The sequence below is a fragment of the Camponotus floridanus genome, unplaced genomic scaffold (assembly GCF_003227725.1).
Source record: "Camponotus floridanus strain SB8 unplaced genomic scaffold, Cflo_v7.5 scaffold30, whole genome shotgun sequence".
Taxonomy (NCBI): Eukaryota; Metazoa; Arthropoda; class Insecta; order Hymenoptera; family Formicidae; genus Camponotus; species Camponotus floridanus.
In genome coordinates, this window is record NW_020229437.1 from 764,899 (window position 1) to 783,576 (window position 18,678).

The following is an 18,678-nucleotide window of genomic DNA, read 5'->3' on the forward strand; positions in this document are numbered from 1 at the left end:
TCGATTTATACTTTCAGTGATTATCAGAAAATAAAACCATTCAAGACACATACTGTTTTTTAGTTGGTAATAAAATATAATAGTTTTTCATCGATTTGATTAATATTGCAAAGTATAAAAAATGTAAAGTGAATCTTGACATGCGACATTTGCATATTTGATTACAACAATATAGCTTTTTACGAGCGATAAAATCAACATGATTCTCAAGTCAAACAACAGTATAAAGCAATTTAACGTAGAAAAAACATTGTCGATACATTAAGCGAAGCATTCTGCGACAGTGATCATCGGGAGAATATTAAGAAGAGAGTGTTCTAGTGTGTCTGCATCATGATGTTAAACGTTTCCCGGGAAAAGAAACATGCAGTAAACAGAATTATAGTGGATCAAATAGAAATCTCGAAGAGAATAGACAATAAATCACTCAAGCGCAAAAACATCGATTCGTATGGCGATGAAATAACAGGAAGTACAAAACAAATTGCTCGTCGCTTTCTGCAAGAATATCTATATGAAAGTTCGCTACATGGCGTGAAATATCTTGGCAAGTTACAAATAAAATCCACTATCCTCGGGAAGCTTTTCTGGACTTTTATCATGATCAGCAGTTTAGCGTGTAAGTAACAAATATATGCTTTACATGTAAAAATATTCTATATTTTAATTATAAGTGTGCAATAATACATTTAATGTGTATTAAGATTCATCCGATATAAGCGATTTCTTTCTCTTAGTTGTAATTTGGATGTTTCGGAAAACTTGGATACGTTACAGAGATAATCCAACTCGCACTGTCATTGAATCATATCACGCCCCAGTTGCTTTAATTCCTTTCCCAGCTATTACTGTTTGTCCATTAGTACTTCCACCAAGTACAAGGCGGGAAAAAGTATTGCGAAGTTTGCAGTTACCACCCAATATGAGTAACAAAACGGCAAAATTACTACTCAAGTATGCATTTTTCATTAATAATGTATATAATTTACACAAAAGCAAATAACATCAATTCTTGAAAAAAAAAAAACATCTTTGATAATATGTAAACTCTTATAATTAATAACAAATTTTCATGTTTTCTCAGATATGGGCCATCATTTGCAAATGAACATGTACTTGGCAATAGGAAGTACATAAACGATTTGGACGCACTGTTAAAAATAAATCGTTTAACATTGATAAATTTCTTAGAACTTATGCGACCTTGCGAAGATTTATTTGAGATCTGTTGGTGGGATGGCGATGAAAAAAATTGTACTGAATTGTTCAAATTATCTTATGCTTACTCAGGTCTATGTTGTTCTTTTAATTATGTTCTCGAAGATGATATACGAACCGACAAGTAATTATGTTCATTTAATTATATTTAAATTGATATAATTGTTTCATGCAGTAGTTTTGTTTCGTTCGAATTAGGATCACGAAGGACTCCGATCTTCGCACAACTATGTTATTTGGACCAAGAGCCGGTCTTACCGTTGTTGTGAAACGAGATTTGTTGCCCAATAGCCATAATGGGAGAGATAAAAACGTGAAATATTCAACAAATTCCTACGGTCTTTTGGTATAAAAAATTAACTATTTCATTTCTACACTTTTAACATTAACATGCATATTAATTTAACATTAATTATGCATATTAATATGGCATTATGCAAAATAATTTTATTTTTACATATTACCAAGAAATGTATTTATAGTCACATAAACCATTTGTATGGAGATATTTGCTTTTTATATGTTTTCAATTGCATATATTCAAAATGTACATTAATTATATATTGATAAATATATGTATGAACATATTTTCTAAAATAGATATACTGCCATCATCCTTTGGAATACGTCGGACCCATATATACTAGACAACTTTTGCAAGCAAGCGAAGAATTACGGGTAATCAAATATTTTTACAAAAATATGTTTGTAAAATTTTTCTACACGACATTATAAAAAAAAATGATTAAGCATTTTTTACGATATTTCTTGTATAATATCTAACTACTTTGTGATTTTATTTTATATGTAGGTCTCTATAGTTCCATTTACCAAGCGAAATCTCCCCGGATATTATCGTCGAAATTCTCGCGGTGGATGGACTCCGATTTGCATAGACAAAAATAACTTAAAATATTTTCCTGCATATCGATATTCAAATTGTTTTACTAGTTGTTCTATCGAAGCTGTTCTAGAAATCTGTGGTTGCATACCATATTACTATGCACCCGTAGCAGATAAATATTCTTTAAGAGTAACTTGAGATTTTTTTCAAAAAGAAGTCTTTTCCAACACATGTGTAGCTTCATGTTTTAATATAATGCCTGCAGATCTGCGAATGGCGCGATTTCGAATGCCTCTATAACAATACGAAACGTATACGGATCCTTCATAATACCTATACAAAAAATTTTACGTGTGAATGTCAGAATCCATGTTGGAATGTGTATTACGAAACACGAACTTCCTCGCTTTTGCTAAATGATGATGACAATTCTAATATTTTGCCATTTTAGTAAGTTATAATTAAATAATGAAAAAATTACTTGAAATATTTGCTTTTTTCTCTTCTTTTTTCTATATATATATTATTTATTTCAGCAAAAATATTACAAGTTCTCAAGCTGTTCTAAGAGTATTTTTTGGATACGACACAGTTATGGAAACGATTACAATACCAATTGCTGATGAACTATATTTGCTAGGTAAAAATGATTGTTTCTCTATTTTAAGAATAGATTCTAAAATCTTAATTAAAATTTTTTTAGCGTCCGTGGGCGGCATATTTAGTCTTTTACTGGGTGCTAGTTTTATAAGCGCCGTGGAAATTTTTTACTTTATCGAATTATTTTTTCGTTCTTATTATAAGGAAAAGAAATCAAAATAATCATCATCGACCAAGAATTTTATTAATACCCAGAGGAATTTTATTAATACCTATATCGTACGTAAAATAAAGAACTACATATGTAACTCCATCTATTACGCAATTCTTTAATATTTCGATCTTATTATCATCGGAAAAATAATTGTGCGAAAAATGATTGCCACCGTCGACATACGTGTCGTCTTTCAGGACACCAGGCACACGAATATCGCATCGTCAGCATCACAAATCTGGAACGATTAGATCTATTTCGAGCGGTTACTGGAGCGCTACCGTAACATTTAAGTCCACGCCCGTGAAAAGATCTATTACGAGTCCTATAATCATGTCCGATGATCTCTAGAATCAAGTTGTGTAGAGAAAATAATCTACAAATATATGGATAATAGTAACTTTTGATCCTTCTTCAGGTTTAGTCTTTGTTATATAATGTGATGCACTAATTTTCACAAAATATACCTCGTTTAGTATATTTTTCATCATCACCTGTGCACACCTGTTTATTAATGTTGGCAATATTATAAGAGATATTCTCGAAATAGAAACATGCAGATATAATGAAAATTGTGATATGTTTCGGAGAATCACAGATATGATAGATTTATGAACGTGAAAGAAATGGCATAAAAAAATAAAAAGCCTGATATAAAGTTAAAGATCAATAAATTTGATATTTAATTTCGCGAATATATGAGACATAAAAATTGTTGAATAAGACGACGTGAAAAAGAGAAGATACTTCGTGGATGGGAAGGTGGATATTTATATCGCGAAGAATATTTTAGAAATTTCGAATAAAACAAGCAAGTAATTCGATACTCGTGTCATACGTTCTCAGGAATCTCTGTCTTATGCAATATTTGAAAGCTTTTCGTTAATGCAGCGCACGCTAATTGCTGCCCAACATTGAAATGTGTACTAATCACGTCATCTATTTTCGTAAATGCTGTCGAAAATACTGATTTAGTTCTACGTGAACGTATGGTCGAACTTTGAGAGCTGGAAGCATCGACTATTTTTGGAGTAAACGCCCACGTATCTTTCGCGGGTATACCTGCCGTGTCTCTAGAACGTTCTATATTTGTTGCACTTTGTAACAAAAATTATTTTTCGTAATTATGTTTTTTAATGTCACAGCTAATCAATATATAATGGTAAATTATTTCCGGAGAAAATAAACTTCAGCCGGCATTCCAAACAAAAAGATTTATTTTATGGTATCATATATGTGATGTTATATATTAAAAAATGTACTACAATAAACAACAATTTAAAGAACATGATGCCGTAATCAAATAAAAGTAAACGAAATGGACCCGATATGAACGCACTTGAAACAATCTGATATATTTATTTTTATGAACACAGTTCAATGATGGTGTACATTTTAGCTGTAAAAATGTTAATGAAATAATAAATCATTTTAAATTCAGATAAAGTGTCTATTACTAGTGATCTCTTAAAAGATATAATATATTATTGTAATATATAAGTAATTAATTTTTATTAGATGGCCAATTTTCACGATAGAGCAGCAAAAAATACAAAATACAAGATAATAGAAGTAAGCCTTTTCAAATCATTTCGTTTTCTGGTGTATATATGTTGTTAAATCATTTTCATCGTAAAAACCGGCCACTAAGAGTTCGAAAGCGATTTGTATAAAGCATTTATCTTCAGGCACCAAAGGAAAATATAGTAAATAATGGTAAGCTTTGCGAATGAAGTGTCCATCTTGGATCCTTCGAATGCATCCGCCTTTTGACAAGCATGTCTTCTCTGTTTTTCAGCCCTAAAATACGATTCATATTACAATATACATATTATATTTAAGATATCAATTAAATGCAAGTTGAGATATTTCCTTAATTTATATTATTAAGAATTCAATTATTATTATGATTAATTGATAATAAAACGTCCAAAAAAATAATCATAAGATGAATATAGAATTATTGTCAAATTATATACAATAAATAGTAAAATTGCGTTACTGTTCGGAGATTTCAATGACTAACGTAACAAAATCTTCAATATTGTAGTCTTGTTTTATGTAATTTTTCATATGCATAGTAACATATTTTTAAAATTATAAATGTTTTTACAATTCTCATATAATTTTGATATATATTTATAAAGGAAATGGAAGTTATGCTATTTTATAATACTTATATTGGAATTAAAATTATATGAAAAAAATTTTTAAAATCTAAGAATTTACTTGATACAAGTAAATAGTTTGCATATGAAATAAAATTTAAATGCATTTATTAATGATAACTTACCATAATGAGGAATGTCTGTTGTAGTTAAAAGAATAACCCCGAGTATAATACCCAAAGTGAGATTAATAGAAGTATAAGAATGAAATACGTCATCAAAATATTCTGCGTCTCGTGGGCCGCTTGTGGCATTTTTTGGTTGGTATAGACAGCACGCTCTATATTGTTGTATATAAAATTCATTACTATATTTACTATTATTCGAAAAAATTTATTTTAATCAATTTTTACGTAAGTTTATACACCAGCAAGTTTATACGTAATAGCCAAATAAAGTAAAACAATAAATTGTTATCTTTCTTTAAATATTTTGAACCAATTTTCAGCAATTTACAATTAAATTATATATGTAACATTTTCCATTTTTCATAATATTTTCCACTATTTTCAATATTTTTATTACTTTTATTGCAGGCAATTGATCGGTTTTCATTCGAGAAATAACGGCGATACTCACTAATGCTTGAATTATTATAATTTGCGAATGTTTTGAACGAGATTTTGCTATAATGCTTGGAATTTTATTTTTGATTGTAAACGTTATTATTATATATGAAAACACAAAACTGTTGACTTCGAAGTAACTCGAATTCAGAAATGCGTTCTTCGTCGTCTTACGTGTAATGATAGACTAGATCACGCGGCGCAGGATCCACGCACTCGGACCCTCTGTGATCCCGAAATTCCTCCAGGAACCATCATCAACCCCACCCGTTCATTCGCGCGTACTATGTCGCACCTTTCCATCGACCATCTTCTGCTTCAGGATTGGTAGAAAACGAGATCCCACCATCGGCTAATATTTCCGGAGAGCACATAACGAATTCCGCTACCTCGAGTTATATTAAGGCATTGTGAATGTTAGACATAACTTCCTGACAAAAATGATTTTTGATCGTCTCGCCGAATAATATTATTGAAAGTAAGATAAGTATTGACAAGTTCAAGATCATTGTGAAATTAATATGCTTCGGTCCATTAGCATAACTAGAAATTGCAAGATGCGTCATGTTATTCTGAAACATATTCAACTCTGGGGACTGCCAAAACTGTTGCTCGCGATTAAGTTTTCACTCTTTAACCGATGTGCGCCAATAGAAGGCCGTCCATCATTTTCGAGCTCCCGTTTAAATTTATCCCGTTTAGTCAGGCATCAATCTCGATGTAGAACACAATGTACGAACACTTCCGACTTGAACTCCAGCTGGTCGTTATGTAACACGTTTTCCTCGTGAAAAACATGTACCAGATACTCCTATATTTCTCACTCATATTTTTCACTAAACTGGGCTACTCTAAAAACTGACAGAAATTGTTATTTACACAAAAATAGATTTAAACTTAGGTTTACGGAATATATTAATATCGGAATATATCCATCTTTCTCTCTCAAGAAATTATTGCCGTATAGTTTTATAACGGCAATATAAATGTAGGCAATAATAAAATTATTATAAATTTTAATTTATACATCGTTCTACTGAAGAAAGATTGAAAAGAGATTGATTGATTTTATATGATATTTTTAATTTTAATTTAATATAGACATATTCTCATTTTCCGCTGTTTTGGCTTTTTTATAGTTTACATTTCGATTATTTTTATTTTCTATCTTATTGAGTCAATTTAATTGTAATGTCAGTAATTGAGATAATTAATTAGTCGTTTAGTTAGATAACTGATTAGCAATATTTTAATTATATAATTTATTGTTGAATACATAATACATATAACGCATATTATACTATTGACAATACTATATACACTATGCACTTTTATCTGTAAAATATGATTGATTGGTAACTATACAGTTTCTTTACGGCCTCTTTCTGAATAGAAAAATTCATATAGAATTTTATCATAGACGTTAATACATATTCCATGTAATATCCATAGGCACGCAAATATGGCTGCGTTCAAAGGAATAGCTTTAAATACGATATGACACATTACGAAAATAGTAAAAAGAAACATTTATGTATTTACGTATTTATAAAATGCGTATAAATAAGGAATATCTTTAGAGAAGATTTCGTTCTATAAATTGTTGATATAAAGATTGCAAGCATAAAGATTGTATGTTTCATACAACTTTCAAGAAATTCGACTTTAGGAGTCAATAGTAATTCTCTTGGCACAAACAAAACACAGATTCTCTTTTATTCTCTTTAATTTAATTATCCTTAAATTCTTTTGGCATACAATTACAAAAGAATTTCAGGATAAATTAAAGAGAAAAACTTGCATATTCTACAACCTATAAAACAGTTTGTATTTATTCAATCACTTATTTAACATAGCTTATTTAACATATCTAAGAATCTGTTATATGTATTAATTTTGATTGCTTGCTCATAATAATGCTGAGTTATCTCAATATATAAAATACATATTTTAAAATATAAAAATAAAATATACGGTAAGATTTACATATATTTTTTTTCTTATAAATTAATGATTTAAGAAAGAATTCTACAATATATAGCACAATGCTATAATATATGAGGTAGTATAACATTTCATTAATAATAAAAAGAGTATTCATCAAAGATCCGTTTAAAGAATTGATCATTAAAATTGAAATTTGAGATTTCAGAATATCCTATATATATATATATATATATATATATATATATATATATATATATATAACGTAGTAATTATTTATCTTAATGCATGGAACTGTCTTGTGTGCTTATATTATATGGATTTTAAACACGAGGCTATCATTAGTGATCTGACATTAAACTTGTACATCATGTACACCTGTTTCTATTAATATTAACGGACGACTTAAGCCAGAGAAAATCCCAGCACATCCTCTAACGAGTAATCGAACAACCTTAAATCTAATTTGTACAAATCTGCCAATTTACGAAGTTGTTTGTAACTTAAAGTAGAATAATATCTATCCAGTTTTCTCGATGTCGGTTCACTGCTTGATGGCTTAGCTGGAAAACTGCGCAAATAATTTATCAGTAAGATTGTAACTCTAACATTTAACAATTTTTTATTACTTCGTGATAACAATTTGATAACTTTGTGATAATATGCTTACTTCATAGACGAGACGCCTATTCGTTCGAGAACTTCCGTAGCATCTTCGACTAAACTCTCGTATTTACTTATGAGATTATAATTAACTATACATGGTTGGCACAATTCGTATATCGATCTCCAATGTTCATTTCGAGTTCCATTCTCGGAATCATCGGTAACGAAATCGACGAACTCGCGAAACGTTACATCATCACCGTTCTTCAGAGAATCTTCGGTGGCATTTGATCTGTATTTCTGTAAGTAAAAGTCATTAACATAGTTAAAGATTGTGTCTCTCATTAAGATTATAATTAATAAATTACATAACTTTTTTAATATTAAAAAAAAGTTATATAATTTTTCTTCATTTATATATGGAATCTACGTATCATTAACGGTTAATACCATGAAGGTGAGACAGCCTACACAATTAACTACAATACTACTAATTATATTCTAAGAATCCGCAATTATACGGTACTTTTAAATATGATGAAATTACTGACGAAATAAGCATTTAGCTCTCTTATAATGCTTAATTTTTTGCATGTGGATTCATGCGACTCACAATCCAACTTCTTTTGCAATAAATGTAAAATTACTTTGAACATACATTCGCGCAGTTTGTTCAGTTTGTTCAAAATTTATAATATTTTAGATAAATTCCAATCAAAAAATGTTATATAAAAAATTGTACTAGATTTCAATTAGAAGAAAATTTGTTCTTTACTTTGATGATTTTTTTGCCAAAACGACTCTGGAAATATTTTGCACTTTTCTCGTGTTTAGTCTCAAATTTATTTCGATAAGCTGATAAAAGTCTTTCCAGAGGATGTCGTACGACAATCAGCTTGTCATACGTCGCCAATTTCTTCTCTATCTCGGGCAAGGTGTAGTTGCTTAATCTTTGAAAAGTACCCGAGGAATGAGCTTGATCGGCCGGTATTTTTAAAGGATCATTACCGGGCCATTTTCCGGTCGCGATCATTAATACGCGTTTCCAATTTGTGCAAGCTACCTGAAAAATAAAATCGCTTCTTTAGAATACACATATAAAAAATAGCTTTAACATTTTTTCTTAAATATACAGAATTTAATCCTGAATTTAATCAGTATTATTATTATTATCATAAATTACAGATAATCTTAATGAGAACAATACAATAAATCTAGCAATAACCTTTGGAACATAACAATAAAGTAATTCATGCAAATCATCCACAAGAACATTTCTGAACAATTCTGGATTTAACTCGATATCTGCTTCACTATTTTCGAGCTCACAATTGTATTGCAATCTTTCCTGTCGATCTATCAAAGCCGATCTGACCAAGGCATTTGGCCCTGTCCACGAATAAATGTATTTGTTCGGCTCCAACAGTTTCTTGTCATTTTTATTTGCAGTGGTTTGCGCGACGTTCGCATTGTTTGCGTTTGTGGTCGTTTCCCACATAATGATAACGACTAAAATTATCCTCCACACTCGACATCCTGCCATCGTTTTTCCTTGTTCACTGCGAGCATTGAATTTCTTTGTAAAATATTGTACAGATCTATAAAAATCTGATTCTGCAAAAAAAAAAAAAAAACAGGATATTATTATTATTTTATACAGTTCTTTATTTCACCAAAATATTATTGCAAAATTATAATTGTTTTATAAAGTTTAAACGTTATATTTTTACTATCAATTTTTTAAATATATATAATTGATATGTGAGTGAAATACGCTTACTATGATTAAATTATCGATTCATTATGAAATGTATGAGATAACATCGGTTAAAGTGAAATAGAACACTCTTTTTTAGAGAATTTTGTTAATACGTGCGCGATAAGATAATTCAGATTTTATACATTTATATATCATGATGATATAATTTTAAAAATTTACAGAATATTTCGAACACATAAGTATTATTTATATAATTGTGCAATTATGAACAATTAAAGTAAATTATTTATTATCATCTCCGTTATTAAACGGAGAAAAATATTTACAGGAAAAATTTAAAATCTAGCATAATGTTTTATCATAAAATTTCAAAGAAAAACAAATATATTTATATATGAATTTATATATAAATTGTTAGCAATAAATGTAAGTAGGTAATTGCAGTTATCGATGGGGATATGAAAACCTGATTTATTTAGGACAAGAAATGAAGCAACTATTAACAGGATGTCTAATTGTGCTATCAGTTTTTACGAACCAATTTCTAAGCTAATTTTGTACATCGTTAGTGATATTATAAGAGACCATAATTATTATTAAAAATGCTTAAGATATGATAAAATGATATATATATTTTTATGTATTTAATTAATTATTCATATAACGGCATTGCGTTGCACAATATTTCTTCTTTTCTTTTTTTATAATGTTTTCATTTTATATTTTTCATTATCAATTCGTCGCATTTTCTTTTCTTCGGTACAGACAATAAGGAAATGAGCTGCAATGTAACTTTCTAGGTCAATGTTACGGTCACAGCACAAGAAACGCAAGTACAATCGTACTACAATGCAGATAATATCTTCTCTTTGATATTCATGATTTATATTACAGAAATAGGTAGCAAATGTTGTTTTGTATTCAGAATTAATTGAAAATTGAAAAATTTTATCTTCTGTGGATACACATACAAATCTACTATTCCTTTTCACACAAGAAATTTAGCAAGAAAAAAAATAAATTTTTTAAAGATATTATTATTCATTATTATTATTTTTAAAAAAATGGAGTTATGATTTTTACAACAGTAAAATTTTTACAATAGTATAATAATATAGTTTAAATGATCTTGCGTTGAAGATCATCGAGCTTATCACTACTTTTTGTGAGACATAAGTAATTCTTATCTGAAATACAAAAATGAGAAATATCGTATTATTATAAAATATCATATTAGGTTAAATAACAAACGCAATCAGTATTTTGTTGAAGAAAACAGAATTTAATTGTAACGCTTATGTGTGTAAAAAATACATGTAGGTTATCATATTTTACATACACATATAAAAATCCAAATATAGAATGGATGTAACGCGTACGAAGAGTAATCGGCACAGACTTCGTATCTGAGTTAAATTGATCGAATCGTTATAAAAAAAATATGACGGGTGCATAAAAGCCGAACCGGATATCTTAATTCATAAATATTTCATAAGCATTAAAAGTGATTCCTAAATAAGCAAGTTGCTCGAAACCAGCTGTGACAAATTTTTTTGTACTTCTCAAGGACTGTCTTTCGGTATTAAAATTGGAGCGCTGCCAGATGATGCTCATAAAGGTTTTAGATCCGTTCATTGAAGAAAGCGTATATTGTGAGAATGTGTATTTTAAAGAGGATCAAAAATCTTATTGAACATTATTGTAATTATTCCAAAAATTTTGTACGTAACGTGCTATATATATATATATATATATATATATATATATATATATATATATATTGAAAATATTTTAACCATATTGTAATAATATACTTGACTTACTTTTGTAATTCCAGTTCTATTCACGATCAAGTAGATAGAACGTTCTCCAAATCAGAGCAAATTTGCAGATCCTTCGGAATGTACTTTGGAACATACCAATGTTCTCCAGAACTTTATGAAGATCTTGATCTTCCAAAAATAGCGGAGCGTCGATAGATTAACAAGTAATTTCTTTCGAATCGACAAATTTTTTGGGGCAAATTTTTTCGAAGAGTACCTTTGAGACGAGGTTTTCCGAAGGGCACCTTTCATTTCACCTTTCCCGAAACTTCGAGCGAAAACAATGACAGCGACGAAGTGGGTTCGCGTTCGACGATGCGAAACATATCAGCGGATACGCACCGTGAGAAGAACGGAGTGGTCAAGCAGCCGATCGGAGTAGCAGTCGGCGATCGTCTTAGGTCGCTTGGTTGGCCCTCAGGAACGAAACGAGGATGTGCCGGTCTGTAAAGTGAAAGACGCTGCGCGCGCCTCTTCTCTTCCGTCCTCGTTCTCTTTTCGGTTGTCCCGGATCAGTTAGTCTTCTTTCAACCGGGGTTCATATATCCACAGACCTCCCCACCTTTGTTCGTTGGTATGTATATTCAAAGAAACCAAAAGCCACATAATGTAAAATCATATAATGCATAATTGATTAGCCGGTCTGACCATTCTGACCTCATAACAAACTTCGTGAAAAATGTATTATCGATGATCAATTTTAACATTAACGAGCCATGAAATGCTTTTTCTTAAGCGATCGAATAATTTATTTAAACGAAATAAAATTTGAATTCATTGAATACATTTCGATGTCTCTTAAATATTTTTACAATTAAATCGTATTTTATATCATCTTAATTATTCATGCATCTTGCATATTATTACTGATATTTCCATCTCTTTGCGGTTTATGCGCCTTGCTTTCACTTGTGTCATATACGAGGATCTTTCTTGAAAATACTTATCTGCTGTACAAACAATTACACGCGCTATGATGTAATCTCGTTATGTAAATTACACGCAAGCATTTGTGTCATAACTATTTTATATTTTAAGACTGGTAATATATATTGTGGTTTATTTCTATTTTAATTATGATAAATATATAAGAGGATATTGACATACAATGTCTGGAAATTGCGAATTCTAATGATAGATTTTTTGGCTAATTAATAAAATTGATATCTTAATATAAAAATCCAGTCATTAATTTTCCAATTATGAATGATTATAAAAAAATAGACTTTTTACAAATACATTTCAGAAATTAAATAGATAATAAAATTACACTTTTCAACTAATTTCGAAAATTTAATAGAATTTTAATATCAAATTTTAATGTAAAGTTTAGTCAGATACATAAAAAGTAAACATTTATAATAAAATGACAAACAATATACTTCTGTTAAAAATAAATTAGTCTCTCGATATTTTCACTAAAGTCAAATCAATTCCAAATTGATTTGATTCAAAAAATTTATTAAAAGAATTTATAAGAACAATGAATATTAATCTTAAATTTTATAATAAAAATATGTATATATATATTTCGTCAAATTTTTAATTACATTGTCCAGATAAATGAGTTTTACAACATACACTGCAGTTGCAAAACATAATAATTAATGAACATTAGTTTGAGCAAATTATAGGTCTTAAACGAGTGTGAGTCAATGAGCTTCATCATTGGCTAAAAACTAATATCAACATACCACAATCATGAGTGAATGTCAAATCATTAATGAGATTATTTCTGCTACCTAACTCTGCTACATAAGCGTATCTAAGAAGATTGACATACAATGTCGGGAAATTGCGAATTCTTTAACATAATGACTAAGCATAGAATTCCATTGTATGACAAAGAAAATAATATCAATCTTTATTGATAAACTATTTATAATATGTATAAAAGTTAAATATGAAAATCGAAATTTTGTTACGTAATATGGACCATGAAGGCAAAAAATGCATAGCAGCATGAGATTCTCAGCAGATGGAGAAAGTGCCGTGACTTCTCGACTTGGCCTTCTGTACAATCACCCGAGCGACGTTTAGTTTCTCTTCGACCCTCGTTCTTTGAACACTCAGTACGTGATCGACGCATAGATAAAAGTAAATAGGACATACGGGAAGAAACGCAGTAGCAGAGGTAGATAAAATAAATATGCTATTAAAAGATGCCATTAACAGAAACGATTGATTATTTTTGTAACGCTATCGAAATACTTGGTCTATTTAAGTAACAATCCTCTGGGTTAAAATTTTCACTTTCGTAGAAGAATGTTTTTAAATGGCGACTCTGTAGTCATATAAAAAGTTTAAAATTTGAAGTTATTAAAGTGAATTATTACCAGACAAAACTTAATTGTAAATGCGTAAAATTAAATTTAATTCTATATAGTACCTCAGATTTAAAATTAATTGTGATAAAAATAATATATTCAAAAATATAAATGAAAAAAAGATTAGTTTTGTTAAAAAAAAAAGATTGCTAATAATTTCGTATTTTCTACATCCTATCAACATATTTCAATAGTCCCAATTGCACATAGAGCGATTGCATATCAAGTTGCATTATCAAGTGATTCAAATATAGATGCATGCATAAAATGCATTGTATACATGATTTATTGTATGTACAGGATAATAATATATATAACTTTATGCCTGGAATATCTTGGCTATTTTTTTAAAGATATGAAAATATTATAATTACGAAAATTGTACAATATCAAGAGGACTATAATGTTAATAATAATTTCTTAATAGATGGCGTTTCGAAACTTCAAGATTATCTTCTTTGTTTTAATAGAAGTACTTTAATTTATTTATATAAATCGACTCTTCACAATATTCGACGTAAGCACTTATAAAGGTGGCAAAAAATTGAATAGTTTATAAGATATTTTATACTTTAATGTGACATGAATAAATTATGAAATAATTTGTAAAATATTTTTCGATTGTGTTACCTCAATATTTTTAAATATAAAATGAGAGAAATCAATTGATCTAAAAAATATATATAGTTATTTTTAAGAAAAAATATGAATTTACAACAAGCAGCTACATATTTTTTTTAAAAACAATTACGTATTTTTACATCAATTGATTTTCTCATTATTTATATATGAATTTATATCGAGGCAAGATAATAAAAAAATAAATATTTTACAATATTTATCTCTCTATCTTTCTCTCATAGTTTAGTTATATAAAATTATGTCAAATTAAAATATAAAATATTTTATAAATTATTCAGTTTTTGGTCATCCTATCCTTATCATTATTTATGCAAAAATTGCAAAAAATCGATTTATATAAATAAATATAGTAATATTAAAAAAATGTAGACGATCGTGAAATTTCAGAAGCACTTTCATCTCGAAAAAATTATTATTAACATATAGACCTCTTGATACAATCTCTTGACGTACATATTTATAATAGAATAATGGAATTACAATATTTTCATATTTCTGAAAGTAGTAGAGATATTCTAAATAGATAAAATTATTATTCCACATATGCAACTTGCATTATTAATGTATATAATTGGAACTATTGATATACATTGATATAACTATTGATATTCGACGTTGTTGACAAAAAACGATACAAACAAGTGACGTTATTGGCGAGCATTTAATCGATAAACGTAAGAATCTTTACTAATATTATAATATCTTTTTATGTATAATTAATATTGTAAACATTAGCCATTTTAAGTTTGAAAAAAGTAATTTAAAATTTTACATATAATGGAATGATAAAGCTATTTTCTATATGATTTTGTTTTAGCATTCCTATAAATAAAGGATAATTATAGGAATACAAAGTAACGAGACAAAATGCTACTCTCAATAGCATTTTGGTTATTAGTTAGTTTAATTGGTTTTTGGATTCTACTTGGACCAACTACGAAAGTTTTGCGTGCTCTATGGGAAATTATTATACAGATATACGATAGAAAAACAATCGATTTACGAACAAAATTTGGCGAATGGGCTGGTAAATTATTTCGATAAATTATACGATAAATTATTTCTTAGAATCTTGCGAAAAATAAATTTTATATTTTTAAATTTGAAGATTCATACATCAATCGTAAATCAATACATATTTGTGTAATCTTTAATTCCAACATTTTTTAACTTATTATTTTTTATATAATTTTGTACACATTTTGTACACATTTTTTTTTTAGACAACAAAAAAGGAAAAACAAAGATAATTTTAAAAAAAACAGACAAAAGAGGAAGGCAAAAATAATTTTGTAACAAAATTAATTGATTATATAACTATATAGAAATTTTTATTAATTGCGCATTATAAAGATAAGTTGTGGCATAATATGTATAAGCATAAATATGTATAAGCATAAATATTTCAGTTGTCACTGGCTCAACTGATGGTATTGGCAAAGCTTATGCTAAAGAGTTAGCAATAAGAAACATGAATTTGATTCTAATTAGCAGGAATTTAGAAAAACTAGAATCAACGAAACAAGAAATACTATTAATAAATCCAAAAATCGAAATTAAAATTATAACAGCGGACTTCACTGAAGGAGAAAATGCTTTTATCAAGATTCGTTCTCATTTGCAAGACATATCTGTTGGTATACTAGGTAAAATTAAGCTTATTTTTTAATTGTAATTGTTTGAAAGAATATCGTAATCCAGTCTTAGGAGTTAAGATCAGATTATTTAAAATTAATCGGGTGATTTAAAATCAATATTACTTTATAAAACCGTTACTTCAGAATTAGAAAAATAAATTTTTTTAAAGACGGACATATAATCATGCTATTTTATTTCACTTATTGAATATAAATAGTCAATGGCCGGCATTTATAATCCGTTCCTATATTTAAGATCTAAGCATAGCCTTAAGATGTTATGAGTGAATAACAGAACCGTATTAAGATATTACTTAAGATGAAATAAAAACGGAAATAAAAACGGATTATGAATATCGATTAACAAAGTTTTAATGTTCTTTTCATATATACATATATACTTATCTATTTTGTTTTATGAAAAAAATAAGCTTTCATCATGAGCAGATGCACAATTGAACTTATTTGAATTGAAGAAATAGCTTATATTAGTACGAGTATCCGTGACCATCAAATGCATGTGAATCTTATTTTCTTTTCTAACATAACTATCAGAGAATTCTCTCATAGAACAAAGTGTAGACGATATGTAATATTGTCTATAAACTTGTTAAATAATATTTTTTTGATACAATGAAATATAATTGGATAATATCTCAATCATTATTTTTTATTTGAGTTAATAATGTGGGTAAGCAATATGAATACCCCATGTACGTTGGAGAGGTGCCTGAAACGGAACTGTGGGATATTATCAATGTGAACGTGGGTGCGACTACGTTAATGACACGACTGGTTATCGGAGACATGCAGAAACATAGACGAGGAGCGATTGTTAATGTCTCTTCCGGATCAGAATTTCAACCGTTGCCGTTAATGACGGTATACGCAGCCACAAAAGCATACGTAAAGAGCTTTTCTGAGGCACTTAGAGCGGAATACTCTAGATACGGCATAACCGTTCAGCATCTGTCTCCTCTTTACGTCAATACTAAAATGAACGCATTTAGTCATAGGCTTCAGGTACTTGAATTATTATTAAATATTAAAATAATTAAATTTTTTTAAAATTCTTGTACAAGAAAAATTTGCTACATATTATAATTTTATACTTTTATTTTATATTTTCTATTGAGTGTTCTTCCAAAGATTGTTGGATTTGCTTTCTTTTAAAAGCTTATTTACTCTTACTTTTGAAATTTTAATGTATATACGTTTTATTAAAAATCACAGGTTTCAAGTATATTTGTGCCTGATGCCGCAACTTATTCAAGAAATGCCATTGCCATTCTTGGTAAAATGGATAATAGTACAGGATACTGGGCACATAGCATTCAGAAATTACTCGCTTTAACATCGCCTGTATGGTTCAGGACAAAAATTGGACAAATGATCAATGAGAATTTAAGACAAGACTATTTCCAACAAAAAGGACAAGGAAAAAAATTGCAATAATATTATTACATGTTAAATAAAACATTGCAATAATATTGTTGTTATATAAGTATTTTTTATATTTTCGTGAATTAATTAAACATAAATAATTATAACGAATTGCTGATTATTATATTTTTTAATATTAAAGAGACAAAATAAAGAAATATAATATGTTAATAGTTATAAGTTTATAAATATAAGATATATAGGTACAAATTATAAAAGATATATATACATACAAATTATAAAAGATATAAATATAATTTTCGTTTGAGAGAAGATTGATAATATGTTCAACAAACTCTTCAACAACTTAATATTTTTATACAATATTGCAGGTGCAAGACGATTATGTAAAATCCTACTCGATATATATACATATATTAGATATTATATATTAGATTATATATATACATATATAAGATAAAGAAATATATATCGGATATATACATATAAGTATATAGTATATAAAAATAAATATTCCTGTTCATAAACAATATTTTAATGTTTGATTTATTAGCAGATTCAAATTGAAATCGAAAGAGATTTATTAGCAGATTTATTCAATCGAAATCGAAAGAGTCATTTAAAAATATACCATGTCGATTGAAAATTGTATACTATATGTATTGATACGCAAGCTTTAACGTTAAGTTAATATAATTAATAAAAAATATAATCAGATCAGTGATCATATAATTTTTTGTTAAAAATAAAAAAATTATAGCAAAATTTTTTATCAAGAACTTAAATTTATTGTACGACGAGAGAAAAATGATTACATCTTTGGCGTTTGTGGGATGTCATATTTAATTCTGCCATCGTAATTAATAAAATTATTATTTGATGCATATCTGTACTATATTTATAAATTGTAAATCGAAAACACAAGAATTGTCTGATATATTATAATGATGGAAAATGAAGTTGCA

At 28.3% G+C, this 18,678-nt stretch overlaps 3 protein-coding genes and 1 long non-coding RNA gene across 10 annotated transcripts; 2 read left to right on the forward strand and 2 right to left on the reverse strand.

The window, feature by feature from the left end:
- Positions 1-214: 214 nt before the first annotated feature.
- Positions 215-2,975, forward strand: LOC105254696 (sodium channel protein Nach). Of its 2 annotated transcripts, XM_011263531.3 has the most exons (9): positions 215-619; positions 738-954; positions 1,085-1,342; positions 1,417-1,564; positions 1,819-1,896; positions 2,030-2,251; positions 2,328-2,512; positions 2,599-2,702; positions 2,766-2,975. In XM_011263531.3, the coding sequence occupies exons 1-9, from the start codon at positions 334-336 to the stop codon at positions 2,882-2,884; spliced, it is 1,617 nt and encodes a 538-aa protein (XP_011261833.1). In that variant the 5' UTR covers positions 215-333; the 3' UTR covers positions 2,885-2,975. The 2 variants fall into 2 exon arrangements, with proteins under 2 accessions (XP_011261833.1, XP_025266050.1); XM_025410265.1 differs by having other exon boundaries at positions 2,599-2,975.
- Positions 2,976-4,371: 1,396 nt separating this feature from the next.
- On the reverse strand, positions 4,372-5,839 carry LOC105254690. The gene is made up of 3 exons (XR_889462.3): positions 5,624-5,839; positions 5,170-5,324; positions 4,372-4,676 (listed from the first exon to the last, which is right to left on the reverse strand). It is a non-coding gene; the product is annotated as an uncharacterized LOC105254690 (long non-coding RNA).
- Positions 5,840-7,828: 1,989 nt separating this feature from the next.
- LOC105254687 (carbohydrate sulfotransferase 11) lies at positions 7,829-12,192 on the reverse strand. Of its 2 annotated transcripts, none has more exons than XM_025410242.1 (5): positions 12,046-12,192; positions 9,386-9,774; positions 8,936-9,223; positions 8,225-8,460; positions 7,829-8,125 (listed from the first exon to the last, which is right to left on the reverse strand). In XM_025410242.1, exons 2-5 carry the CDS (start codon positions 9,701-9,703, stop codon positions 7,960-7,962), a joined length of 1,008 nt encoding a protein of 335 aa, XP_025266027.1. In that variant the 5' UTR covers positions 9,704-9,774; positions 12,046-12,192; the 3' UTR covers positions 7,829-7,959. The 2 variants fall into 2 exon arrangements, with proteins under 2 accessions (XP_025266027.1, XP_011261821.1); XM_011263519.3 differs by lacking the exon at positions 12,046-12,192 and adding an exon at positions 11,704-11,851.
- LOC105254688 (inactive hydroxysteroid dehydrogenase-like protein 1) lies at positions 8,399-17,780 on the forward strand. Of its 5 annotated transcripts, none has more exons than XM_011263520.2 (6): positions 12,160-12,277; positions 13,647-13,837; positions 15,490-15,699; positions 16,082-16,318; positions 16,989-17,332; positions 17,543-17,780. In XM_011263520.2, the coding sequence occupies exons 3-6, from the start codon at positions 15,540-15,542 to the stop codon at positions 17,762-17,764; spliced, it is 963 nt and encodes a 320-aa protein (XP_011261822.1). In that variant the 5' UTR covers positions 12,160-12,277; positions 13,647-13,837; positions 15,490-15,539; the 3' UTR covers positions 17,765-17,780. The 5 variants fall into 5 exon arrangements, with proteins under 5 accessions (XP_011261825.1, XP_011261822.1, XP_011261823.1 ...); XM_011263521.2 differs by having other exon boundaries at positions 12,198-12,277; positions 13,679-13,837; XM_011263523.3 differs by lacking the exons at positions 12,160-12,277; positions 13,647-13,837 and adding an exon at positions 8,399-8,462.
- The last annotated feature ends 898 nt before the right edge of the window (positions 17,781-18,678 follow it).